Raw genomic sequence first — 26,269 nt, forward strand, 5'->3', positions numbered from 1 at the left:
AAGACAACATTAGAGGATGAGGAGCATAAACATGAATTATACAACAAGAGGTAGCATTTACGATTGGTATTAATGTTGATTCTTGAAAGCTACATACAAGTCGATGTAAGTATTTTGGTTGTAACTTGTCAGAGTTTCATATAAGATTCAAAAAGATGACCAAATACAAAACACAAAGAAAAACAAAAGACCAGTCCTGGGATAAGCCCATTAAGAAAGAGAATTATTAAAAAGGCTTAGGCCCATCTGTCTCTGACTTTACACGTTTAGAACTGGGTCAAAATATTTCGTGTTCCAGAAATCAAGTCGACACCTTTTTCGATATGGGAATGTGACAAGATCAATCTGGGGATGTAGTTTTTGTCGATTTTCGATGACTTTCTTTTCTGATTTTTTTCAAATTAATTAATTAATCTTCCGGCGATTCAACTCTTCTTCCACGGCATCGGATGGTTCCTTTTTGTGACGCAGGCAAGAGAGAGAGAGAGAGAGGTGATTTGTTAAGGTTTGACTTTGTGTTTCGATCTGAGATGGCGTAGATCCTTTTGGTGGTTCTTACAAAGGTAAACAAGGGTTGTTGTTGTGTTGAATGGACTTGAAAATGGATAATGTAATTGGGGGCAAGTTTAAGCTTGGTCGGAAGATCGGTGGTGGCTCTTTCGGAGAGCTTTTTTTAGGTAAAAAAAAAGTTGCTTCTTTTTTTTTTTTTTTTTTTGGTGTAAATGTTAAGAAAAAAGTTGCTTCTTTTAATCAAAATCATATTATTCTGTGTTTATATTTTTGGATTACCTTTTTGAAATAAACCTGATTGTTGAACAAATATTTTTTTTCAGGCGTAAGTGTACAAACCGGAGAAGAAGTCGCTGTTAAACTGGTAAATCTTATTCAATTCTGTTTTCTTTTTATTTAATTACATAACAAAACTGTATCTAACTAACGCTCTGTAAAAACTATTGAAGGAGCCGGCGAAAACGAAGCATCCACAACTTCATTATGAGTCGAAGATATACATGCTTCTACAAGGAGGAAGTAAGTTTACTTACATCTCTCAGGTCATGAGTTTTGCTTTTGTCAAAACCTGTAGCTGCTATTATTATTATTATCCCAGTTTTGATGGAAATAAAAAACATGATTGTTTGATGTGGTGGTGGGTGAAGCTGGCATCCCTAGCCTCAAGTGGTTTGGGGTTCAGGGAGACTACAACGCGATGGTGATTGATCTGCTTGGTCCTAGTTTGGAAGACTTGTTCAACTATTGTAATAGGAAGCTCACTTTGAAGTCTGTTTTAATGCTCGCTGATCAACTCGTGAGTATTATTCTATTCTATTCTCTCAAGTGCTGCTTTTACTTTCTTTTGATGGGTTCCTTAATAAAACGTTTGTTGACACTGTTGTAGATTAGCAGAGTCGAATATATGCATTCGAGGGGGTTTCTTCACAGAGACATAAAGCCAGATAATTTCTTGATGGGACTTGGTCGCAAAGCAAACCAGGTACACTTCTCTCTCTCTCTCTATATTGGCTGCTAATCAATGAATTTTCTGATTTTGCTTTGTTATCATCTATAGGTGTATGTCATTGATTTTGGGCTTGCAAAGAAGTATAGGGATCTCCAAACACATAGACACATCCCCTACAGGTGATTTTGATGGAGCTTTTCATGTGCATTTCTTACTTGAATACTTAACAGATACTTTGTGTGTTGATTTCATTAACAGAGAAAACAAGAACCTTACGGGGACAGCTCGGTACGCTAGCGTCAACACTCACCTTGGAGTTGGTAAGACGCTTCACTAGAGCCCCCTTGAGATCTGCTCCGAAGTTGTGTATACAATTGCATTTTTTTTAATGCAGAGCAAAGTCGAAGGGATGATCTGGAGTCTCTTGGTTACGTTCTCATGTATTTCCTGAGAGGAAGGTTGTGCATACAGATCTTTTCTTTTTTTTAAATCTTATTAAATCTTTGCACTCGCTTGTTCTGGTCTAATATTTTTCTGTGTACTTCAGCCTCCCGTGGCAGGGACTAAAAGCTGGCACAAAGAAGCAGAAGTACGACAGAATCAGCGAGAAGAAAGTCTCAACTCCTATAGAGGTATGGTGAATCCATCATTTGACTTAGATAGATACCCTTGATTGGAGTTTTAACAGTTTTTATTTCTTTGTAACAGGTCTTGTGCAAGTCCTATCCACCAGAATTCGTATCATACTTTCAGTACTGCAGGTCTTTGCGGTTCGAAGACAAACCAGACTACTCATATTTAAAGAGACTGTTCCGAGATTTGTTTATCCGCGAAGGTTCAAAACACGAAACCTTTACTTCTTTCTATATAAAGAAGTAACGTATATGATTGAATGTTACATCATAATGAATAACAAATTGATTCTCACGGTATCAGGTTATCAGTTTGACTATGTATTCGACTGGACTGCACTGAAACATCCTCAAAGTGGTTCCACTTCCCGTTCCAGCTCTCACGGAAAGGTGAGTAAACTTGTTCTCTACGGAGTTTCTTTACTCACTTTGATCCTCATTACTCTTTTTCTTTTTTTGTGTGTCCAGCATCATACCGGAAAACCAGGTGTTGCTGCTGGACCGTCTGCTGAAAAACCTGAAAGGATTTCAGGTAATGCTTTTAACTTTTTCCACAAGAGTTTGAAACATGACTGTATCTAATCTACCAAGTGGTTCGGGTCTGATTTTGTCATATTCCTTAACAGTTGGAAGAGAAATCCGCGACAGGTTCTCAGGTGCAGTTGAAGCATTCGCTAGAAGAAACGCTACGGGAGCAAGTCCCCATCAAAACCAAACCAGGCATCGAACTCTTGACGATGTTCCTCCCCCAATGAAACCTTCTGTGGTAAGTTAACTATTATATACATAACTCATGTCCTTGTCCTTGTTATTGATATGTTTTTTTTTTCTTTTTTCAGAATATGGTATCTGAGAAAGGTAGAAGCACCTCCAGATACGGCAGTGCTTCGAGGAGAGCGGTGGCCTCGGGAAGTAGACCAAGCTCATCAGGTGAACAAGGGGATAGCCGCAGCTCGAGCCGTGTGGCTTCAAGCGGTGGAGGTGGAGGTGGTGGTGGCAGACCATCCGTGTTTCAGAGAAACCAAGTGGCAGCTGCTGTGAGCGGATATGACTCTAAGACGGCCTCTGCCTTTAACCGCAACCGAGTGTCGTCCTCTTCTAGGTCTGCACGTGACGAGGCTCTCAGAAGCTTCGAGCTTCTTTCGATCCGCAAATGAGAAACGAGAAAACAAAAATGAAAAGCTTTTACAGTGGGGCGCTCTCTTTTGTCTGTAAATTTGATTCTTCTTTACACAGTGTGTTGTTGTTGTTTGTTTGTTCCCTCTGTTCCAATTTTTCATGTATTATTATTAATTATTACAAAATTCTCTGGATTTCTTTTTTTTTTGTATTCAGTTTTTACGATCTTTTATTGTAATCACGACAAGTTCTTCAGCTTATTTCTACTTTTTTTGTGTTCTCTTGCTTCCTACGGCAGAGTATGAATTAGCAAATACAAAACATATCAAGGTTTGAATGATATAAAATGTACATATTCTAAGAATAGGCTTGTAAAACCAAAACAATAGGAGATTATTTTAACAAAACCAGTCTTATTCTTGAGGTATATACACGATCCTCTTTTACATGTTCCAAAAGTTATATGGTCTTTTTGAGGTGAATTTTGTAGTTTTTAAGTGGTTTATATAAAAAATAGAAAAGTTAGGTATGTATATGTTAGATGCATGTAGCTCTTTTCATCGTCCTTTCCTTTTATAAACCAAAGAAAGCAACTAAAGGCTAGTTGCTCCTTTCCTCACGAAGAAGAGAATCGAAGCAACAAGCAATGTCAAGTACCAAGATGAAAATTCTTTTGAAAGGCAGAAAGGGTCTGTCTGATATATATCTCAAGGATTTGGTGAGTTTTTAATCTTCTATCACAAATTATTAAGTTATTAATATATTCATCTACGTAGTTACAAAGTTGGATCAGTTTTTGTTTTGAATCAGTCTCTATATGAATAAAAGTGGTTTTTGTTTTTGATGATAAAAAAAATAGAAGGAGAAAAGGAACAAGAGATGCAAATCGAAAATCCAATGGACGTAAAGCATGTTGCACACATTGGTTTTGGAATGGACCGTCTGAAAATGCCACTGCACCTAGCTGAGTACTACTCTACTCTATTCCTGTCTTCTTCACAAGTTTTACCATTTTTCAAATTTAACGTGTTATATAACACGAAAAGACTTTTGGAAGATCTAGAAGATCTCAAAACTGACATTTATGTATGATGCTGGTTCCGTTAGATCAATGTTTGAAAGACAAAAAAAGATCGAGACTTTTGATTTTATAATAGCGAAGATAAAATTCATTACGCCGTAGACTAATAATTACAACCAAAAAACTAAAACTTTACCACTAATCAAAAAGGTCAAACGCATAATTAACTTTTTTATCACTAATCTGTTTCTGTTTCCTTCTCCTTCTCTCTGTTTTCACTGTTTTATCAAAACGCAAAGAACCATAAAAACCATTGGGAAGCAAACCGACGGCAAAGCCCTCGATACCGACGAAGAGATAACCGGTCCGGCTAGAGGAGGAGGATCCGACTCTTTAACCAAAACGAGATGCGGGTTCCCGCTCAGCTTAAGCTTCTTCCCGACCCTATCTCTAAAACCGTCGGAGAAGGGAGCCTCACCGGTGAGATTGTTGTTCTCGAGGTTGATCTCGCGAGCAGATTCCAAAAGACCAAACTCCAAAGGTATCCGCCCCTCGAGGTTGTTGTTGTCAAGCGCAAGATACCAAAGGCTTTTAAGACTCGACCCCATCGAAGCCGGGATGTTCCCGCGTAGACCCATCCTCGAAAACCCGATTCCCGAAATACCCTCGAGGCTCTTCCAAATCTCCTCCGGGATGCGACCCCCGAGGAGGTTCCCGCTCAGATAAACCTCTTTGAGACTCCGCATCTCGGCTAGGAACAGAGGGACGCCGTGGTTTCCGAAACGGTTGTAGCTCAGATCCAAAAACTCGAGCTTTTTTAAGTTTCCGAGTCCGGGAGGGATCTCGCCGGAGAAGGCGTTGTAGCTTAGGTCTAGCTTGAGAAGCTCGGTTGATTCTCCGATGGTTTCGGGGACGTTTCCGGTGAGGAGGTTATGGCTAAAGTCGAGGACTTTGAGGTTCTTGAGACGTGACGTGGCAGGAAAGCCTCCGGTTAAGCTGTTTCGAGAGAGGGTTATCTCTTGTAGACTGACTAAACCGGAGATCCGGTTTGGAATCGAGCCGTGGAACCCGTTTCCGGTGAGAACTAGTCTTCTGAGCTTTGTGAAGTTACCGATCAAGACGGCGATGTCGCCGGAGAGAGAGGGGTTCTCGATGAAGACGAGCTCTTCCAGGTCGGAGCCGAAATCCTCCGGGATGGTCTCCGGGAGCGAGGCGGGAGCTCCGGTGAAGCATTTGTAGAAGAAGAGCTTGCGGAGGCGTTTGAAAGAAGAAGCGAAGAGGAGAGGGTCGAGGGTGGCGTTGGGAGAGCAAGGAGGGTTCTGCGTGTAGTCCGAGACGTACCCCAAGTGCAGCTCGGTGACGTGGACAGACGTGGTGGTGGTAGCGTCGTCGGGGTAGTAGTCGCATACGACGCCGTCTGGTGGGGAGGCGCAGAGGTCGTCGGGGAAGATGGTTCGCCACGGGATGGCTGAGTTGACTGAGTTGAGGACTCGGTAGACGGCTTCTTGTTCCGATGGGGGGAGGAGGAGGGAGGAGTCGTCGTTGATTTGCTGGCAGACGCTGGAGGGAGTAGTGAGGAGGAAGAGAAGGAAGAGGTTAAGATGAGAAGTCGCCATGAAAGCAGAGAAAAGCTTTTTTTTTTTTTTTTGCAGCTTTTGGATTTGGGTTTGTTGCTAACGAGCGATACGTTGCTTTTTATGGATGGGTTCATGCTTCGTAAAGTCTATTTTAGTAAATTGACTTAAGTACCCCTAGTTCAAAACCTTGTCAAGTGTTTAGCTTTTTACTCATATAGTATAGTCCTATGATAAAATTCAAGAGAGTTCTTTATAATGTAGTTTAACTTCGTTGGTTAGCCAAGGAACATGAGCATTTACTTGTTTACTTAATTTCTATTTTGTATCTAAATTCCTATTAGTTTTAATATTTTTGCATTTTCTTAAAAAAGATTTGTGGTTATGTGGTTTAGACAATGTAAAAAACAAGGTTTAGACAATGTAAAATGTGAAGGGTAGATAAGTAATTAGACAAGGAAGGGTACAAGCTTCACGTTCCGTAGGTAGAAAACGTAAAAAAGTGAAGAGAAAAAAGCATGAGCTGAGAGGTTGTCGGGACCATACCGGACGAAAACTTCATAGAGAGAAGACGACACCGTTTCGAATTATAGTCACACTCACCAAACCATCCTCCTATGATCTTATCCTTTTGCTTGCTTCATCCTATAATTTGATTTTGTAACTTTGCTTCATCCGTTTCACAAAAAAAAAAAAGAACTTTGCTTCATACTATTATTCTTTCCCTATAATTTCAAAGATCCCTTTGTTTGTTGAGACCACATAGTTTTTTTGTTTATTTATTGTGAGATATAGAAAGGGAAAATGGTCATTTAAATCATGAACTTTTTAATTTGGTCGAAAAAAGGCATGAACTTTCTTATGGACCATTTAAAGCATATACTTATTTTGATTAGCCATTTAAGGCATCAACTAAGTTCGACAAAGCCAATTTGAATACGTCGTTAATTCCATTAACATAGCTATTAGACGGGGTTAATTGCCGTTATTACCTCTGTTAAACACCAAACGATGTCGTTTTAAAATTAGAAAACCCCCAAATCCATATATCCCCAAATCGAAATCCCTAAACCCCTAATTCTCAGAAAGCTCAATTGATCAGACACGTTCTCTTCAAAATGATAAGAAAGAAGGGAATTCCAAGAGAAAAGATACCTTATCGACGAGGACAGGGGAAGAATGATGAATCTTCGAAAGGCGGAAGTGAAGCAGAAGCTCGTGAGGCCAGAGCAGCTGCTCGCGAAGAAAGAGCTCGTGAGGAAGAGACTCGTGAAGCAGAGAATCGTGCATGGCTCGTGAAGCAAAAGCACAGGCTCGTGAAGCAAGGGCTCGTGTACTAGAGGCGAGCGAAGTAGAGAATCGTGAAGAAAGGACTCGTGAAGTGGATGAGGCTTGTGAAGTAGAGGCGACTGACGAAAGGGCTCGTGAAGCTAAGGCTCGAGTAGAGGCTTGTGAAGTAGAGACGACTGACGAAAGGGCTCGTGAAGCTAGGCTTCGTGAAGCTAAGGCCCGAGCAGAGGCTTGTAGAGAAGAGAATCGTGGGGAAGAAGATGATGTAAGTGAAGACGATTGTGCTGTGTTTGGCGATGATGATTTTAATGGTCTTGAAGATGGTGCTGATGAAGAGAATGAAGATGATCAAACACATAATGAGGAAGAGGAACACCTCGAAGAGGAAGCTGATGAAGAAAACATGGATGAAGAAGCTGCGAGAGATGAAGGAGATGGAAGTGATGCTGACAGTGGAGATGATATCTGGGACGATGAGAGGATTCCCGATCCTTTGTCTTCTGATGACGATGAAGATGAGGAAGCGCAAATTCGTAGAGACCATGAAGATCCGGACGAACTACTTGCTTTGGGAAAAACATATAACTCTGCAGAAGACTTCAAGCTTGCTGTTCTGAGGTATTCTTTAAAAACCAGATATGATATAAAGCTTTACAGGTCGCAAGCAATGAGGATTGGTGCTAAGTGTTCAGATACTGATGTTCCTTGTGGCTGGAGGATTTATTGTTCTTATGAGAAGAGAAAGCATAAGATGCAAGTGAAAGTTTATATCAATGAGCATACCTGTGTCAGATCGGGTGAACCTGCTATGCTGTTTTTCTTAATGTTGTTTTAAACTGAAGTTCTTTTGGCTGTGGATCATGCTTTGTTGATGTTTTATTTTGGATCTATCATGTTTAACTGATCGATGTTTAGCTTATATGGTTTTCATTTTCAGAATACTCATTCTAGCAACAAGAAAATCATGAAACAAACATGAATGTCTCATTACCATACCTAGTGCACTGAAACACAACAACAATGTCAAATGCAAACTCAAAGACAACAACAATGTCGACATACATGACATACATAGAAGAAACATCAAAGCTACATAGAAGTAAATGCAGACTTGCTTTTCATAGCTTTACCAAACATTAAGAAAGCAATGCAAATGACCACAAAGCAAACACACACAAAGCACAACATCATCAACGCTTTCCACTTCTTTATTTCCATCTCGCTCCTTGCTACACCTTCTTTCAAATCTTTAATCAAAGTCTTTAACTCATCTACCTCAGTTATGGTATTAGTAAGCTTCCTGCCAATGATTTCGATTTTTGGAATAGCATCTTCAACCTCTTCACACACAGCATCCTCAACCCACTTGAATAAATGTCCCTAATTCATGATCAAATTAGATGTTAATATCAAACTAACATAAAGAACATCTCAGAGGCTGTTTAAATAACGTAAACATCTAACTAGCTTACATCTTTTTTGGTTATGCAACGGTAGAAAGGTCTTCCTGGATTCTCTTGTGTCTTCGATAGGTAAGGCTTTACGCGTAAACCACACTCACACTTCACTGGGAATCCACGAATTTCTCCCCCATGATTTATCTCTGAAGATGAACTCATCAGAAAATTGAGACGAAATTGTAAAGAAAGTATGTTTTGAACTTTCTGGGAATTAGGGATTTAGGGATTTCGATTTGGAGATATATGGATTTGGGGGTTTTCTAATTTTAAAACGACATCGTTTGGTGTTTAACAGAGGTAATAACGGCAATTAACCCCTGTCTAATAGCTCTGTTAATGGAATTAACGACGTATTCAAATTGGCTTTGTCGAACTTAGTTGATGCCTTAAATGGTTAATCAAAATAAGTATATGCTTTAAATGGTTCATGAGAAAGTTCATGCCTTTTTTCGACCAAATTAAAAAGTTCATGATTTAAATGACCATTTTCCCGATATAGAAATCATATAGTTATATTTTCATCTTTTAGATAAATCCAAATTGAAATCTGCATAAATATCATCTGGTTTATAGTGTCATTAGATCGTTTCCTTTATTTACTTCACCCTCAAATCTTTCCCTTATAAATTATAATATTTTTATTCCATTAAAATCAGAAATCCAAACTTGTACAAATAAATAGATCAATAACAATGTTGGAAAAAAAATCTTTGAAAAGGAAGACAAAAGCTGAAATCAAGTAACAGAGACAGAGAGGGGTAAACGGCGGAGGAATCGACAAAGACGCGCCTTAGCCGCCGAATGTGAACAGTGTTATGTATCGTACAAGAAAGCGACGGCTAAAGGAATCACACCCCGGTATAGTGTGGTGAAACGTGTCAGCTTCTAACCGGAAAGGGCACGGTCTCACGCATGCCATTTCTATTTCCGGTTTCTACCTTCCATTGTCCCCACTGTGCCAGAGAGTTTCAGAACCGGTCCATTCATTTTTTTTATTGTTTTTTTTCTTATTAGCTGTCGCTATTAAATTTATTTGTACGAAAAAAATGTACCATGCATATTGTCATGTTAATGTGTTTCTAGTCCTCGTTCTTCTCTTGAAAATCAATGATATCAGATTAATTACAAAACGATTTTGTTAGTTTTGGAAGTTATTTTGTGAATCAAAATATTTAATGTTGCTTTTTTATCAATTCTATGCATATATTTAAAAGATAAAGTTTGATTAACTTATAACTGGATCTGATCATCTTAGAATGCAAACGAATATAATATTGCTGGTAGCGCTGGGCCTAACTTTTCTATGGGCTTTGATTGGTCACGATCAAATGATAAAACACAGATTTCATTTAATGTTTTGGAGAGAGTGAGAGAAACCAGTGGTTGGTTTTATAACGTTTTTACTGCAGCTGGGTACTGTTGGACTTACATTGATAGTCTTGAGATCTGTTATATGGGCTTTTAAGTATTTAAAGCCTGACTGTAAATTTGTGCCGGCCTTGTTCGGTAAAGAGGGTGCCTTTTTCGCCATTACTCTTTTTTTTTTCTTTTTGTCAACGCCATTACTCATTTCTATTATTCAATGTTAGGGACAAAAATAAATAAAAATCATATTGTATTGTATAATTTAGATATAAAATTTAGTCACTTATTTAAGAATATTGTTCACATTTTAAAATGTACTAAACATAGAAATGTCCTATAGAATTATAGCTTCTCCAAATATATTCAAAAAAAAAATCTGAATGTTAATAGTGACTAATAAGAATTTAAGAGTGTATCATCTAATAGTAGACCAACAAATCACTTATAATGTGTGCTTTTATGGTTCATGATTCATTATATTTGGTGACCCACAAAAAGAAAAATGGAAATGAATTCTGATAATTAATGAAAACCCAAACAATGGGACCTGTAAAAGACGTTTTCAAACACTAAAAGAAAAAAAAAAGAAAAAGGGAAAAAAAGAAGAAGGTAATAAATGTGTGTGTGTCCGAGCAAACACCTAACTCGTGTTCCAGCCAAAACCGTGGAAAATTCCATCTGCTGTTTATATATATATTCGCCTGCACTATTATCACCCCCTCTTCACGCCGGCTCAATTTCAGATTAAAAAAAGAAATAAAGAAAGATCAGATTTTTCGAGTTTTGGGTATTAGTGAAGAAGAAACAACAAACAAAGAGGCAGAAACTCACACTCACATCAACGCAGAAAGCGACAAAAGGTAAAAAAAGTCGGAGAGAAAGTAAAAGGCTCCAAGAAGAAAAGATCAGATTTTTATTTTTTTGTTTCCTTTTTTTGCTTTTTCAATTGCTTCGCTTGACTGTTTCGAATCGGAATAAGTCCCCGGGAGAATTTCGAGGCGGCCATGGCTTTCCTCCTTCTTATTTCCTCTTCTTTCCCGGAAAATCAAAGGTGTGTGTTCTTTTCTCTTCCTTATGTTTCTTGATCGTCTTCAATTTGGTATTGCGATTCGATCTGGTTTTAAGGTCTCATTATCAATTGTTATCTCAGTTTCGTTCTAAAGTTTAGAGCTTTTCGATACTAGGCTGAGTTCGAATCCCAAAGTCATCGCCTTTTTTTGTTGACTGTTCTTTATCGAAACTAGTTCTTCAATCTGAGTTCTCGGCGTTAATGTGAACGTTTTGTTCAATGTTTGATCTCAAAAATGTCGATGATCATGTAACTAATGTGTTGTTTTAATTATGTGTGTGTGTGTGTTTGAAGATCATCCAACTCTGTGAGAAGCTATGAGGAAGAGCGAGATTAGGCCGCCGCCTGCTGAGAAGTTGCATTTACATAGTAGACTAAGACAACGTTTAAGGAAGATCAGAATGAAGTGTTTGTGTTCCGGTGAACAGATGAGACTCATCGAGGAAGAAGACAAGCGGTCCGAGCTTGGTGTTAGCTCAGCTTTATCAGCTGCTGAGAGCGAGACTGCCAAGAAGCTTGATAACGGCAACATCGAAGAAGCTGAGTTGTCTCTGCGTGAGACTAGTTCTTTGAACTACGAGGTTCGGTTCTCTTTTTCATCACTTGTGAGCTCTCAAAGAACAGCTGTATCATTGTTGTTGTTGTTGTGATTGTTTTTCAGGAGGCGAGGGCACTTTTGGGAAGAATAGAGTATCAGAAAGGGAACATAGAGGCGGCATTGAGAGTCTTTGAAGGGATTGATATCAGTGGGATCACTATAAAGATGAAAACCGCTTTAACCGCTAGAGAAGAAAAAAGACATAGAAGACGTTCCAAAGGCAGCTTTGTGACTCCTCCTCAGCCTCCCATGTCTAAACACGCTGTTAGTTTGCTTTTCGAAGCTATCTTCCTCAAAGCCAAATCTCTCCAGCGTCTTGGAAGGTTCCAAGGTAATAAGTAAACAAAGTCACAATCTTTATCTTCTGTTTCCTTTTTCTAAGTAAGTAGTAACTGTTAATTCTTCTTCTTCTTCTTGCAGAAGCTGCGCAGTCTTGCAGAGTTATTCTCGATATAGTAGAGGCTTCTGTATCAGAAGGCGCGTCAGAGAATGTCACTGGTGACATCAAGTTGCAGGAGACGCTAGCCAAAGCGGTTGAGCTGCTTCCTCAGCTGTGGAAGCTTGCTGAGTCGCCACGCGATGCTATTCTGTCTTACAGACGAGCGCTTCTCAATCACTGGAAGCTAGATCCTGAAACCACAGCGAGGATACAGAAAGAGTACGCCGTGTTTCTTCTCTACTCCGGCGAAGAAGCCGTGCCGCCTAACCTGCGTTCTCAGACCGAAGGCTCTTTCATCCCGAGGAACAACGTGGAAGAAGCTATCCTTCTTCTCATGTTACTTCTCAGGAAAGTTAACCAGAAGAGAATCACATGGGATGCAGCGATCTTGGACCATCTCACCTTCGCTCTCACGATCGCAGGCGACTTAACCGCTCTTGCTAAGCAACTTGAAGAGCTTAGCCCCGAGATATTGGACCAGAGGGAGCTTTATTATACATTGTCTTTGTGTTACCACGGTGCAGGGGAAGGTCTGGTGGCGCTCGGTTTACTGAGGAAGCTATTCTCAGAGAAAGAGGATCCAAACCGGATATCCGGTTTGCTTATGGCTTCCAAGATATGTGGTGAGAGACCTGGTCTCGCTGAGGAAGGGTTAGACTATGCTCGTAGAGCGATAGGAGACTTGGGGAACGAATGCGTTCAGTTAGACGGTGCAGCTCGTCTAGTTTTGGGCATTGCACTCACCGAAAGCTCGAGGAAAACAGCTACTGAGGCCGAGCGGGTAGCTAGGCAATCTGAGGGGATGCAGGCGTTGGCCTGTGGGGATATGACAGACCCGAGAGTCGTGCACCGTCTCGCGTTAGAGAATGCAGAGCAGAGGAAGCTGGATTCAGCGTTGGTGTACGCTAAACAGGCGTTGAAGCTTGGAGCAGAGTCGGATCTTGAAGTGTGGTTGCTCCTGGCTCGTGTTTTATCTGCGCAGAAGAGGTTTTCAGACGCTGAGACCATCGTGGATGCAGCGCTTAACGAGACGGGGAAATGGGAACAGGGGAAGCTGTTGCGTTTGAAGGCAAAGCTTCGTTTAGCTAAAGGGGAAGTGAAGGACACGATTAAGAGTTACACAGAGCTTCTCGCTCTCCTTCAGGTTCAGAGCAAAAGCTTCAGTTCTTCAAAGAAGCAGCTGCCAAAGGGATACGTAGAGGGGTTGAGGAGTCTGGAGCTTGGGACGTGGCATGATCTGGCTCATATCTATATAGACCTATCGCAATGGCGTGACGCAGAGACATGTCTCTCGAGATCAAGACTCATCGCTCCTTACTCTCCTGTTCGATACCACACCGAAGGTAATTTTGCCTTCTTCATCTTCCAAATGATAGCCTTGATGTTAATAGCTTATTCATTACCTATTGGGACAGGTGTACTGTGCAAGAGACAGGGACAGCTAGAAGAAGCGATGGAGGCATTCACAACTGCTCTAGACATGGATCCAATGCACGTCCCGAGCCTAATATCAAAGGCTGAGGTTCTTTTGGAGCTTGGGAACCGATCAAGCATAGCGGTTGTGAGAAGCTTTTTAATGGAGGCTCTTAGGATTGATAGGCTGAACCAGTCGGCTTGGTACAATCTTGGGAAGATGTTCAAAGCTGAAGGATCTGTCTCGTCGAAGCAAGAAGCTGTTGAGTGTTTTCAGGCCGCTGTTGCGTTGGAGGAAACAATGCCTGTTGAGCCATTCAGATGATTCTTTTTCGTTTTTTGGGTTTTGGTTTATGATTTCTCCTTTTCTTATTTTTTACGTTTTGTTTTTGATATAGATGAATGGATATACGATATAAAGATGTATGTGTGGATATCTGATTTGATGTGAAGTTTACCAACATTCTGTAATATACATAGTTGAAAAGAAACTTAATAGGTTGTTGTGGTCAAGTGTTTAATATTCTAAAAAAAAAAATATTCAGACAGAATCTGTATCTGTAAACTAATGATGTGTTAAGCATTCAGATTACATTCGAATGATGATGAAGATTCTCCCAAACAAACTCTTATTTGTTTTTTTTTTTTGGTTTCTTCTTTGAGGATCTGTTGTTTGTCTACAAAGCAGAGTTGAGAGCTGTCTTCCATCAGAAAAATAGTTTAACAGTTGAGAGAAAAGTCTTCACGTCTCCCCACTCTGTTAAACCCTGGAATCAGAAATCTTGATAGGGAACTACTTTCAGTTATCGGTTTTGGGACGCTTTGGCTGTGGAGATTCTGGCTCTTTCTCTTTCCCGGTTTCCTCTGGTGTCGTCAGCTCCTTTGAATCAGCGATTTTCTTGTCTTCTTGTTCGGATTTGGATGGTGAATCTGATGTTGAGGCTGTCCCTTTGCCGAGACCCGAGTTTTGTTTCTCAAACATCATTTGCAGGTACTTGCCTTGTTCTTCTATTCGGAGTTGCAGGTTTCTTTGAATCTGCAGTAACAGGAAAAGACAAAACATTTTGATCCAAACTCATAATCTTTAGAATCACATTACTTGCAGTTTCATGAATCCAAAAAAAAAACTCACACACAGGAATAAAAGCTATAGGCAATGCTTTTATGAATGTAGATTATAAAGAAAGATATACCTCGAGCTGCTCATGGAGTTGCTTCTGTACTTCCATCTGAAGTCGTAGAGCTTCAGTGATACCTATCCCGCTGTAGCATCATAGATACAATCAGCAAAGAAACTGTTAGAGACTTCATACTGTGTAGCAACAATTGTGATGTTACAAGACAAAAGAAAACATGTACCCTTTCAAGTCAAGGGATGTTATGTGTTCAAGTGGTGTCAACTTCTTCTCGGGTGAACCTGTGACGCACAAAATAAAGGGGATCTTTGAACAGAACTGTATGGGATCATCAGGAATAATCATCAAGGGAATAAAGATAGGGAAAGACTACCAGTTTCTGATGGTTCTGGCCTATATCTAGCCGTCCTATATTTCTGCGGTTTCATTAAAAGACAAAACACCACTCTCATTAGAAGACATGGGATGAAGAAACAGATGCCAGGAGAAAAAAAAGATCAAAATAAGAACCTGCAAATGGCTTTTGACATGATATATAGTCAAGCCTTCAACTTTCATAATCTTAAGCACACCTTTAGGAGTAGCTCCTGCAGAACAATATGAGTTTTAACCAGAAAGACACACACAAAGTTTTATGGAAAAGGAAAAAAGGAGAAATGAAAGCTCACTTTCACTGCCACCAAGACTGTTGACAGCTTCAACAAAAGCCTCGTGCAGCTCTGGCGTCCAACGCATACGAGCCTTGCCCGTTCCGTTATTACTGTTTGAAGATGTTGTGCTGACAGGTCGCAACTCCACAGACACAGGAGGAGAGGGTTGCTGCTGAACAATCTGGGGTGGTTGCGGTGGAACTTGCAGAGGTTTCTGGTCCTAAAAAAAAAAAGATGTTCAATTCTAAGTTATCATGAGAAACACGGTTAAATGTATAGACTTGGGACAAAAAAAACAAACCTTTGAGTCTGAATTGGAACCAGTCTCAAGCAAGAGATCATTCCAGTTAGTTGATAGCAAAGGATCTTCATCGGTGATCAAATGGTCAGCCCATTCATGCCAATCATTACGTTTCTGAATGTCATCAAACGCCGCACCAATGCCACCGTCCTCCTCAATCTGGCTGGCCTGGTGGTTTTCAGGGAAATCAAGAAACCCTCCACCATGCAGTGAATCATGGCACCAAGAACTATCATTATTCAACGCTGCTGCAGCAGGAGGGCCGTTACTGGTGCTTCTTGAGGCGTAGTGTTTCTCGTGAGACACAATAGATGAGTAATGGAGATTGGAAGAGAAACCAGAGGATGAGGAAGAGCATATATGTCCAACAGCTCCACCGTTACTTGAAGAAAGCAAATGGTAGGATTGCTGTCCTAACGGCTTAGACATGAACTGAGCGTTGTTGTTGTTGTTATCTGATCTCATGAAAGCATCTGAAGAAGAAGGGTTTGGTGTAGTAGATGGGATTGAAGAAGTACTTAGCTCCCTAGAACCTGATCTCTGAACCGGACGAGCCTCCATTGTTGTTCCTGACCAAACATTAAGAATCAAGAATCAAATCGGCAATTATAATACTAAAAACAAATCTTAGTTATAATAAAATAACACAAAGCATCAAGAATCATCGAGCAATAACAAACACATTATCCAACCAAACATCAAATTCGCTGGAAAAGAAACACTAAACAAACCCTAAATCGAATCCGAATCAGCAAATCATAAACGGGGGTTTCTAGAGAGAAAGCAAAAGATATCTATCCAGTTTATGCTCGAAAGATATGAATCAAAAAATTCTTCTCACCCTAGAAGTTCATTAGGAGACGTGCGAATCGAATCAGTAAAAATAAATTTTAAATAATCGGAGAGAGATCGTCTTCTTGTTGTTTGTCCGCAAGAGAGAAAGTTGACGGTGTTCGGCTGTTTTGTAATTTCCTCTCTCGTCCAAGGATGTGGTGGTGGTGGTGTTGGTGGTGGCTGTTTCTTAAAAACGAAAAGGGATCAGCCGTCGTCCCACTTACGCGCGGTGTTAACAACGCGTGAGATTACTTGCTTGTCGGAATCCACTAAAATTATAACGTGGACGTTGTTTATTGGATAGTTGGGAAAATCATTATTTAGGCTTTTTGTCTCTTTTTTTTCCTTCTTTTTAAAATAAAAATCTGCTTTTCTGATTTGTTTTGGTCTTTCACTCCCACTTATAAGGCCACGAAGGCCCAGAATTTCATGTCTGACTTTTATGTTGAAACTCAATCCATGTTTTTCTCATTTATTTCGAATTTAAATCCGAAGAATGATCAAGAAATGATAATATTATCACAATTAATAGATTACAAATTTGATTATGATGGTGGGGGAAAAAAAATCAAATACGAAGTTCCATAACAAAAGAAAAATCAAATTACAAACCAAACAAATAGGTTTGGTGCCTCTAGTACTACTAAGTATTTTTCCTTGTTACAAGGTTACAAACAATTTTATTTTCTAACAACATGATTACAAACAATTATATTTGCAAATAATTATTCAAAATTTTGCGTAAAATACAAGAATCACAAATAATCGTCAATTGAGCTCTTTACTTGAAGATTCAACCCTCTATCTTACTGTTCTGTTGTATCCACAACTCGGCGTATCTTCCTGATTTCTCCAACAACACTTCGTGCGTCCCCTTCTCAACCACTTTGCCTTTCTCCATCACAATGATCTCATCGCACTGCATAGCAGTGGTCAGCCTGTGCGCAATGAAAACACAAGTCCTGTTACTCGCCAGCGACCTCAGCGTTTTCATTATCTCTGCCTCTGTTTTGTTGTCCAACGCACTCGTCGCTTCATCGCACAACAGAATCGCAGGCGATTTCAGAAAGGCACGAGCGAGTGCCACTCTTTGTTTCTCCCCTCCACTCAGCATCAGTCCTCTTTCTCCAACCGCTGTTTTATATTTCTCCGGGAAGTTCATGATCGTGTCGTGGATCGCCGCACGCCTAGCTGCATCGTAGACTTCTTCCTCTGTTGCTGAGAGGTTTCCATAGTGAATGTTGTGATATATTGTGTCGTTGAATAGCACCTGCCATTCAAGTAGTGAACCAAAGTTATGACCATATGCTAAACATACTAATTACAACCATATGCTAAACATACTAACTATCAGGTTTTTTTAAAACTAATTTATTATGACATTACAATTATGAAAAATATTAACTAGATTATTCAAGAACCGATGTCTTATGAGAGTCAAAAACCATAAAAGATCATAAATAATATTAAGAGAAATAAGACAATTCGATTATCATTAATATGGTATTAGAGTCTGATTCATATAATTAGATCTGATCCATAATGAACTGTTTTGATCTGAAGCCTATCTAACTTAATACTATATTTACTTTGTTAACCTGTGAAATGGCAGCTTACAGTATCTTGAGGGACAACTCCAATGGAGCTTCGAAGACTATCAAGCCTCACTTCCTTTATATCCTGACCATCAATCTTTACATGTCCAGAATCAGTATCAAAGAATCTGAATATCATCCTAAGAATCGTCGACTTCCCGCTTCCGCTGCTACCAACAATCGCCACACTCTTCCCTGCCGGTACATCGAACGTAACCCCATCTAAGATCTTCCTCTCCGGCAGGTAGCTAAAATGCACATCCTCGAACCGAATGCTTCCACCTCTCAGAGCAAGACGAGGAAGCTCAGCGTCCGCATCTCTATCTCCAATCTCAGATCTCTCCTCGAGCAACTGAAACATCGACTTCATATCCACGAGGCTCTGAACCGTCTCGCGGTAAACACCGCCGAGAAAGTAAAGAGGAAGAGAGAGCTGAAAGAGAAGTCCGTTGACCATCACCAAATCACCAACCGTCATCTCACCGTTCATAATCCCTCGAGAACACAACACCATCGCCGTAGACAAAGCTGTACTGAATATGAAACTCTGTCCGAAATCCAAAAACGCGAGACTCTTCTGAGTCGTGGAGGCAGCATCTTCGTATCTCCCGAGCAACTCGTCGTACTTTCTCGCCTCGTAGCTTTCGTTGTTGAAGTACTTAACGGTCTCGTAGTTTATGAGAGAATCAACGGCTCTCGTGCCAGCTTCGTTATCAGCTTCGTTCATAGCTTTTCTAAACTTTGTTCTGTACCGTGTCACGACCAGCGTGAAAGCTATGTACGATCCGACGGAGAGACAAGTGATGAAACCAAAAGCAGGTCCGTAGCTGTAAGCTAATATTCCCGATACCATGGTTACCTCCAAGACGGTCGGGACCACGTTGAAAACCATAGCCGAGAGGATCGTGTTGACCGCGCGGCTACCGCGGTCGATGACTCTGTTCAAGGCTCCTGTCTCTCGGTTCAGATGGTAGCGAAGGTCGAGATCGTGGAGATGAGAGAGCACTTTTCTCGAGAGGGAGCGTATGGTGCGGAGAGAGACTTTGGAGAAGATTGCTGTGCGGAGCTCGTTGAAGGCGGAGGATCCGGATCGAGCGATGCCGTAGCCGATGAGGACAGAGGAAGGAGTGGCGAAAGCGGCGAGGAGGTAAGGGTTCGAAGAAGCGATGGAAGAGGACGAGGTGGAGAGTGAGTCGATGGCTAGTTTGAAGAGGAATGGGACTTGGACGTTCAAGAACTTGGCTCCGACGAGACAGGCTAATGCGGCGATGACTCTGAAACGGAGCTCTGGGTTGTCTTTCATCCATAGGTTGCTGAAGATCGTGCGGAGGATCTTATGAGACGACGACGCCGTGTTGGTTTGGTTGTGGTTGGGTTTTGAGACGGGGTGGTCTGGATTTGGAGTTGAAGTTGAGAAGAACAAGACGCGAGCGTTGACTCTGGAACTAATCGGTGATGGAGATGGATCTGATAAGAAGGCATTGATGCTGATTGATGTTCGAACTGAGTTACGTTTTGTGAAAGTGGTGAAACTGTGATGATGATGATGATGATGATGATGAAAAACAGAGCGAAGACGATAACAAAGTGAGGAGCGGGAGAGGAAAATCCGACAGCTCCCGGACATCATTTCTTGTCTGAACGAATCACATGAACTGATTCTTTTTTTCTTTTCTGGTCTCTCTGCATTGCTCGATCTCTCTTGCTAAATCAAGTTCCGTACCAGACTAGTCTTGCTGAAGAAGAAGATGATTAAATTAACTCGGAAATAACCGGTCCTGGTTCATAGTCAGTCAGATATGAAATCAGGATGGTTTCTTTACGAAATCTATCTCGGAAATAACCGGAACTGGTCTGTCGCGTGTCTTTAAACTTTAAAGTAAAGAATCGGATACTTACGGTGGTGCAACACCGCAGAGAATCCCATTGAGAGAGTGGGACCCGCATGGACAACTAACACTTTCAAAAATTCAACCCTTCCTCCTGGTAATGCATTTAATTAAATTGAACGGTTTATTTGGAAAGTAAAGAAGCAAGAGTCGGTTATGTCTTCCCTCCAGACGACAAGGGTTTTTTATTCGGACACCACTAAAAATGGACAGCTAAACTCTCTCTTTAATTATTTTAATTACGTGATTTTAGATTAGATTGCCACTTGATTATAAATTAATTAATTTCGATTTATTAGTGTGATAGCTAGCTTTAAACCGGAACTCATCGCCACCGTACGATTTGGTAAGATGGACCAGAGGACGTGGGCACGAGTCCCCCCTCTCTGTTCACGAGGGTCCCACGTAGCCTTCTGAGTATCATTTTCTAGCCGTCCGATTGAATCCCATGAAGCTGACATGTGAGCCCCCACTTTTTACTTATTTTACTATTGTTTTCGAATTTGAGGATAATTTTGCAAAAAAAAAAACATTTTGGAATTTTGATTATTGTATATTTTTTGCTTTTATTAGTGAAACATTTACTAATGCAACCGTTTTGATAATCAACTGTCTTTCATTATATCCAATCTGTATAAAGATTTTGGAGTCAATACCAACAAATAAAAACATCTGATTAACACCATGGATTATTGTGCATTTAAAGTTTAAACAAGTTTGTTTTCTACCAAACAATGTTTTTTTCTTTTCACATGTTTTATTTCTTTTGCCTAAAAATTTGATATATTTAGGCCAAAAGAAGACTAAAAGTTAGGGAAGTAAAAAAAAGAAAAAAAAAAAGAGACAAACCCCACCAGTCGTGTCTTCTTGTTCATCCTTTGTTTCCTTCTCACTGTTATTTCCCTTACTTAAAGTCGCAAACTTTGCTTCGAATTCAACCCATCTCTCTCTCATCTTCCCTTTGCAATCAAATCTCCAACGAAATCAAATCTCTCTGCTCAATTCTCACTCCTCTGGGGTTCTCGGGATTCTCAAATGGAAGGCGGCTCCGCTATCGGGTCGGCTTCGACTCTGTCAAACGATGAAAACCTCGTCGTCTCTTCGGAGGACTCTTCTTCTCCGACAGAGAACGGTCTCGAGCTTCGTCTTACGTTGAGCCTTGGTCGTAAGGGGTATCGAGAGTGCAGAGTTTCTCACGCTGATGATTCTTCTTCTTCATCGTCATCGTCAGCACCTTCTTCCTTGAGCAGAGCTAGCGTCACTGCTGGGATCAAACGAACAGCTGATTCCATGGCACCTACTAGTGGGTGAGATTCACCTCCTTTTACTTTTATAAATATCCTTTACTTTACAGCTGATCATCTTTACATTTGATCATGGTTGATAAGACATAATGTTCCCTTTGATCACTTTTTATCTGGAGAAAAAGGTTCAATCTTTGAATGTATCTTCTTGATCTTAGAGAGTTTGTTGTGATCATTTATCCATAGGTGACAATCTCGAGGGAAGTGATTTTTCCTTTTTGGAATGGAGTGGTTGGTTGGTCCTGTAGAGTGATGTTTCTCTCTTGCTATTGATTTTTGTGTAGAGTTGTCTTGATCTGAGCATGGTTCATTCACGTGTATAATTTTACAGGCTTGGAAAGTGTTAAAATCAATTTCTTTTTTTTTTGTTGTCTTGTGAAATTTGCAGGCAAGTTGTGGGATGGCCACCAATAAGGACTTACAGGATGAACAGTTTGGTTAACCAAGCCAAGACATTGGCTGTGGAAGAAGATCCACAGGGAGTAGTAAACAGGAATATAAGCGATGCAACAAAGGTGAGAAGTTCCATGTTTGTGAAGGTGACTATGGATGGTATTCCCATTGGAAGGAAAATCGATCTAAATGCTCATAACTGCTATGAATCCTTGTCCAGTACTCTCGAAGATATGTTTCTTAAACCCAGAACAAGTACGTTCTTTTATGTTGTTCCTTTAGAGAGACTTTTGTTGGTCTTTTTGGACTGAGAAATGATGAATGTTTCTGCAAATTAGTATCAAGCACACAAGAAACAGATGGTCACTTGGAAACAAGGCTTAAGATACTACCAGATGGGTCTTCTGGATTAGTACTAACATACGAAGACAAGGAAGGAGATTGGATGCTTGTTGGTGATGTTCCGTGGAGGTATATATTCTCATGCTTTCAATGTTTAGTACAACTTTTAGCTCTAAATTTGAATCCTGAAATGAGTTTTACTTGTGACCAGGATGTTTATTGGTTCTGTGAAAAGGCTCCGGATAATGAAAACATCAGAAGCTACTGGTGCAGGTACATTTACTGATTCCATCAAACTCCTCTTTTGATATTAAGATATCTTTTCTTTTATGTCATTATGACCGTGTTTGTATAATCCTTGTTTGCAGCTAAAATGAACTTATAAAGCATATAAATAAACTACAAGAACCATTTATGTTTGAAGCAAATAATAAGACAGATCAAAGAGAAGACAACAACAATGTAAGAATATCTTTGCCTTGGCTCTGCCATTTTATTTAGTTAGCTATATTGTTCAAGTTTGTAAATCACCAAACGTTTCAGAGCAATGCACAAGTTAATAAATATCTGTAAAGAGAGCAAAGTTATTCTACATGTAAAGCGGCAAATCATAAGGATCAAATATCTCTCTCTCTCCCTCTTCTACATACACATCAGTTTTAAGCCACATTCTTGTCTCCTCTTCTTCTTCCATCACACCCTAAAGAAGGTCATTTACAGGTGAAGCACTAAACACCGATGGCTGTTTCTCGGCCAAGCCACCACGGCTAGTGTTTTCCTCATTACTATTGCTTTTCCTCCTCGGTTTAGCTTCCCCGAGCATCGATATCACGTCTCTCATCGAAGGTCTGTCTTTAGGGAGCTTCGTGGTGCAGAGAAGAGCTATTTGTAGCACTAAAAGCATCTCTTCTTGAACATATCTGCAGTTTCCAACGTTAGGATCCAATGCTTCTTCCAAAGATATGTTGTCTCTTATCTTCTTCCTCACCCACCCCACAATATCCACAGACTCTCCAAACTCCGGGTCCAACGGTCTTCTTCCGGTTAACAGCTCAAGTAAAACGACGCCGTAGCTGTAAATGTCTATCTTCTCGTCCACCTGCAGTGTGTATCCATACTCTGCAAAAATGACAAACCAAATTAAAAATTGAACTCGGTTAGATCGAACCGGTTTATAACCAAATTAAAATGTACCGGGAGCGATGTAACCGTAAGAACCGGCGACCATCGAAACGGTTTCTTTCTTCCTCGCCATCATCCTGGCCAAGCCGAAGTCGGCGATTCTGGCGTCGAGATTCGCGTCGAGCAAGATGTTGTTCGATTTGATGTCTCTGTGGATCACCGGAGGATGACAATCGTGGTGGAGGTAAGCGAGGCCGTGAGCTACGCCGAGCGCGATGTTGAAACGCGACACCCAGTCCACCAAGAGCCTCCCGGCGGCGTTTTTCCCGTGAATCGCGTCGCCGAGGTTGCCGTTGAGCATGAACTCGTACACGATCATCATGTTCTTGTCGTTGTACAAGAATCCGAGGAGCCTCACGATGTTCCTGTGCCGTAGCTTCCCCAAGAGGTTCACTTCGCCGACGAAATCTCCGGTGGTTCCGTCCTCGATATCCGCGGCGGATCTCCATAGCTTCTTCACGGCGAGTACGGTGGCCGATCGAGGCATCTCCGCTTTGTAGACGATCCCCGTCGCTCCCATCCCGATCATGTTCGATTCCTTGATGCACGCGAGGATCTCCGAGGCTGTGAACCCTAGCCGATGAAACGCCATGAGTCTCCACGGCCATTCGCCTTTGCTCGCCGTCTCGAAGAATCCGTTGGAGTACCATCTCTTGTAGAGAGTCCTCGCGACGATGACGAGGATCCCTAGGAGTAGAGCCGACGCGACCCCGATCAACCAGCCGACGACGATTCGTTTCCCGTGGAGACTCCTGTGGCGCGACGTTCCGTTTTGGGAGCTGCTACAAGGCGGGAGAACGCCGCCGCAGAGACCTGAGTTGCCTCTGAGATCGTCTGGGTTTATGGTTCTGAGGAAGCCGTTGGTAGGGACTGGGCCTGTGAGTTTGTTGTAGGAGACGTTGAGGAGTTCAAGCGCTGGGGATGTTCCGATGCTCTCAGGTAGTTTCCCGGTTAAGGAGTTGTTGGAAAGGTCAAGCACGGCTAATGCGGACATTGTTGTGACCTGTCTAGGGATTTCTCCGGTTAGTTGGTTGTTTCTTAGGTTGATGGTTACTAGCTTCTCGCATGAGGCGATGCTGGAGGGGATGGTGCCTGTGAGAGTGTTTGATGAGAGGTCGAGGTTTGAGAGTGAAGGACAGTCTTGAAACTGGTCTGGTACTTCGCCGGAGAGGTCGTTATCGGAGATCAAGAAGGCTTGGAGGTTGTGGATGGAGAGGATGGTGGAAGGGAGGGAGGAGGTGAGCTTGTTTCTGGAGAGATCGATGAATGAAAGGGAGAGTGAGTCCGATATGTCTCCGGGGATCCCTCCGGTGAGACGGTTGCTGGCAAGTTCGAGCCTTTGTAGCTTCTCAAGCTTGCCGAAGCCGATGGGGATGGAACCGTTGAGGAGATTGTTCTGCATTCTGACTCGAACTAGAGACTGGCAAGTGGATAGAGTTGTCGGAATTGGACCGGAGAAGATGTTGTTGAAGAGAATGAGCTTGGTTAGGTTCCCCTTGCTGCACAATGTGGAAGGGATCTCGCCGGAGAAGGAGTTTGTGGAAACGTCAAGCCACTCTAAGGGAGAATTCTTCCCGAGATCGCTTGGTAGCTCGCCGGAGAGCGTGTTGTTCCAGAGCTCGAGGGTGTGTAGCTCCGCCAGATTGCTGATCTCCGCAGGAACAGAGCCAGAGAGTTTGTTGCCCATCAGGTTCAGTAGCTGAAGGTTCTTCAGCTTTGTTATCTCCACTGGAATCTCGCCGGATAACGCGTTCTGTGAGATATCGAGAAACTTGAGAGTGGTAATGTTACCGATCTCTGGCGGTATTTTACCGGTGAAGTGGTTTTGGTACAAGAGAAGCGTCTCGAGTGACTTTAGCTTCCCGAGCTCAGAGGGAAGTGGACCACTGAGATCTCCGGTGGCTAGATCAAGATACTTGAGGCTGCTCATGTTCCCAAACTCCGGTGGAATCGGACCTTTGAACTCGTTGTAACCAAGAATGGCTGTTTCAAGTGAAGAGAGCTCGCCGAGAACTCTAGGTAACTCGCCCGTGAGATTATTCGCAGATAATCCGAAAAATCTCAGCTTCTGCAGATTCTTGAACGAACGTGGAAGTGACCCTTGAAAGAAATTCCCACGGAGATCAAGAACTTCTAAAGAGACCAAGTTCCCGAGATCTTCAGTTAAGTTTCCAGAGAGATTGTTCCCTGAAACATTTAGATGAACGAGTCCAAGTGATTCGTTGCCGAACACGAAAAGATTCCCGGAGAATTCATTCTGGCTTATGTCTATAGATTCCAACGAAGGGAGCGATGTCGGAAGCAGAGATTCAAATCCGTTGCATGAGACGTTGAAAGAGACGAGGCTTGTTAGCTGTTTGATGGAATCAGAGATTTTACCCGTGAGATTCATTCCCGACAGGTCAAGCTTCTCAACATTGCCGTGGGAGTTGCACTGAACACCGGTCCAGCTACAATGGTCGCTATTTCCTGGGAGCTTCCAGTCTTTGAGAAAGTTGAGGGGATCGATAAGAGTTGATTTAACCGAGAGCAGAACAGAGAGGTCTTTGCCATTGCCGGTGGAAGCTGAAACAGAGGAGGTAGAACCAATGTAATAACAGTAGTAGAGGAAGAGAACGATAACCCTTATCTTCATCTTCGTCTTCTTCCTCTTTCTCACTGAACCTCGTCTCCTTAGTTCATTACCAAGAACAAGACAAAGTGAACATGCAAGGAAGTGGAGGAGGAAGAAGAGTAGAATAAGAAGAAACTTGGCAAGTAACTGCTTGCTCTGTATATATATATATATAATCTATATCTGTGATATATATGTATAAAATGAATCTTGGTTTTATGTGGATCTAGTGATCAAGGGTATGCATGATTAATGAAAAATAAAAACAAGATCTTGGAGTTATTTGAGAAATTTCATAAGACACTGAACATGTGAAAGAGAGAATGTGTTTCTACAACTATAACTAATCCAAAAGTGTTTTCGGTCTTTTAAATTAAAAAACAAAGTCAACCATGATTTGCTGTATATTAAGTTGTGAATGTGCCAATTAGCTTAGGATTAATTCATTCATATATATATGCATAAAATTATACAGTCACTTGGTGTGTACCATACTCTCATCGATAGCTTGTGCTTAACTTCATTCCGTTTCAGCTTTTGTAGAATGTCTTTATTTATTTCCTCGCCTTTTTTCTTTTTTTTTGGGTCTT

At 41.3% G+C, this 26,269-nt stretch overlaps 9 protein-coding genes across 11 annotated transcripts; 3 read left to right on the forward strand and 6 right to left on the reverse strand.

Annotated features, from left to right (window-relative positions):
* The first annotated feature begins 277 nt into the window (after nucleotides 1-277).
* On the forward strand, nucleotides 278-3,490 carry LOC108843688 (casein kinase 1-like protein 6). The gene is made up of 14 exons (XM_018616941.2): nucleotides 278-677; nucleotides 834-874; nucleotides 960-1,029; nucleotides 1,158-1,306; nucleotides 1,397-1,492; nucleotides 1,568-1,638; nucleotides 1,718-1,779; nucleotides 1,854-1,917; nucleotides 2,007-2,091; nucleotides 2,168-2,294; nucleotides 2,396-2,481; nucleotides 2,560-2,623; nucleotides 2,718-2,857; nucleotides 2,931-3,490. The coding sequence occupies exons 1-14, from the start codon at nucleotides 590-592 to the stop codon at nucleotides 3,246-3,248; spliced, it is 1,461 nt and encodes a 486-aa protein (XP_018472443.1). The 5' UTR covers nucleotides 278-589; the 3' UTR covers nucleotides 3,249-3,490.
* An 840-nt stretch (nucleotides 3,491-4,330) lies between these two features.
* On the reverse strand, nucleotides 4,331-5,916 carry LOC130508110 (piriformospora indica-insensitive protein 2-like). Its single transcript, XM_057003346.1, has one exon. It carries the CDS (start codon nucleotides 5,845-5,847, stop codon nucleotides 4,507-4,509), a length of 1,341 nt encoding a protein of 446 aa, XP_056859326.1. The 5' UTR covers nucleotides 5,848-5,916; the 3' UTR covers nucleotides 4,331-4,506.
* Nucleotides 5,917-8,062: 2,146 nt separating this feature from the next.
* Nucleotides 8,063-8,714, reverse strand: LOC130508713 (uncharacterized protein At1g43920, Chloroplastic-like). The gene is made up of 2 exons (XM_057004357.1): nucleotides 8,568-8,714; nucleotides 8,063-8,475 (listed from the first exon to the last, which is right to left on the reverse strand). The coding sequence occupies exons 1-2, from the start codon at nucleotides 8,712-8,714 to the stop codon at nucleotides 8,185-8,187; spliced, it is 438 nt and encodes a 145-aa protein (XP_056860337.1). The 3' UTR covers nucleotides 8,063-8,184.
* Nucleotides 8,715-10,568: 1,854 nt separating this feature from the next.
* Nucleotides 10,569-13,952, forward strand: LOC108841393 (protein NPGR2). Its single transcript, XM_018614148.2, has 5 exons — nucleotides 10,569-10,971; nucleotides 11,284-11,570; nucleotides 11,651-11,918; nucleotides 12,008-13,369; nucleotides 13,442-13,952. The coding sequence occupies exons 2-5, from the start codon at nucleotides 11,307-11,309 to the stop codon at nucleotides 13,762-13,764; spliced, it is 2,217 nt and encodes a 738-aa protein (XP_018469650.1). The 5' UTR covers nucleotides 10,569-10,971; nucleotides 11,284-11,306; the 3' UTR covers nucleotides 13,765-13,952.
* A 27-nt stretch (nucleotides 13,953-13,979) lies between these two features.
* Nucleotides 13,980-16,569, reverse strand: LOC130508111 (protein PHOSPHATE STARVATION RESPONSE 1-like). 2 transcript variants are annotated; one of them, XM_057003348.1, is made up of 8 exons: nucleotides 16,368-16,569; nucleotides 15,527-16,095; nucleotides 15,244-15,439; nucleotides 15,086-15,162; nucleotides 14,949-14,991; nucleotides 14,799-14,856; nucleotides 14,633-14,702; nucleotides 13,980-14,475 (listed from the first exon to the last, which is right to left on the reverse strand). In XM_057003348.1, the coding sequence occupies exons 2-8, from the start codon at nucleotides 16,085-16,087 to the stop codon at nucleotides 14,239-14,241; spliced, it is 1,242 nt and encodes a 413-aa protein (XP_056859328.1). In that variant the 5' UTR covers nucleotides 16,088-16,095; nucleotides 16,368-16,569; the 3' UTR covers nucleotides 13,980-14,238. The 2 variants fall into 2 exon arrangements, with proteins under 2 accessions (XP_056859328.1, XP_056859327.1); XM_057003347.1 differs by having other exon boundaries at nucleotides 15,244-15,445; nucleotides 16,368-16,559.
* Nucleotides 16,570-16,926: 357 nt separating this feature from the next.
* Nucleotides 16,927-19,665, reverse strand: LOC108841394 (ABC transporter B family member 23, mitochondrial). Of its 2 annotated transcripts, none has more exons than XM_018614149.2 (2): nucleotides 17,978-19,665; nucleotides 16,927-17,630 (listed from the first exon to the last, which is right to left on the reverse strand). In XM_018614149.2, the coding sequence occupies exons 1-2, from the start codon at nucleotides 19,583-19,585 to the stop codon at nucleotides 17,154-17,156; spliced, it is 2,085 nt and encodes a 694-aa protein (XP_018469651.1). In that variant the 5' UTR covers nucleotides 19,586-19,665; the 3' UTR covers nucleotides 16,927-17,153. The 2 variants fall into 2 exon arrangements, with proteins under 2 accessions (XP_018469651.1, XP_018469652.1); XM_018614150.2 differs by having other exon boundaries at nucleotides 17,400-17,630; nucleotides 17,959-19,665.
* A 1,030-nt stretch (nucleotides 19,666-20,695) lies between these two features.
* Nucleotides 20,696-22,475, forward strand: LOC108841398 (auxin-responsive protein IAA11). The gene is made up of 5 exons (XM_018614156.2): nucleotides 20,696-21,151; nucleotides 21,537-21,796; nucleotides 21,880-22,012; nucleotides 22,095-22,156; nucleotides 22,252-22,475. The coding sequence occupies exons 1-5, from the start codon at nucleotides 20,880-20,882 to the stop codon at nucleotides 22,266-22,268; spliced, it is 744 nt and encodes a 247-aa protein (XP_018469658.1). The 5' UTR covers nucleotides 20,696-20,879; the 3' UTR covers nucleotides 22,269-22,475.
* Nucleotides 22,320-23,568, reverse strand: LOC130508112 (MDIS1-interacting receptor like kinase 1-like). The gene is made up of 2 exons (XM_057003350.1): nucleotides 23,078-23,568; nucleotides 22,320-23,002 (listed from the first exon to the last, which is right to left on the reverse strand). Exons 1-2 carry the CDS (start codon nucleotides 23,550-23,552, stop codon nucleotides 22,584-22,586), a joined length of 894 nt encoding a protein of 297 aa, XP_056859330.1. The 5' UTR covers nucleotides 23,553-23,568; the 3' UTR covers nucleotides 22,320-22,583.
* A 910-nt stretch (nucleotides 23,569-24,478) lies between these two features.
* Nucleotides 24,479-25,700, reverse strand: LOC130508714 (MDIS1-interacting receptor like kinase 1-like). Its single transcript, XM_057004358.1, has 2 exons — nucleotides 24,571-25,700; nucleotides 24,479-24,485 (listed from the first exon to the last, which is right to left on the reverse strand). The coding sequence occupies exons 1-2, from the start codon at nucleotides 25,698-25,700 to the stop codon at nucleotides 24,479-24,481; spliced, it is 1,137 nt and encodes a 378-aa protein (XP_056860338.1).
* Between the last annotated feature and the right edge of the window lie 569 nt (nucleotides 25,701-26,269).

This window comes from Raphanus sativus, chromosome 2, assembly GCF_000801105.2.
Source record: "Raphanus sativus cultivar WK10039 chromosome 2, ASM80110v3, whole genome shotgun sequence".
Classification (NCBI taxonomy): Eukaryota; Viridiplantae; Streptophyta; class Magnoliopsida; order Brassicales; family Brassicaceae; genus Raphanus; species Raphanus sativus.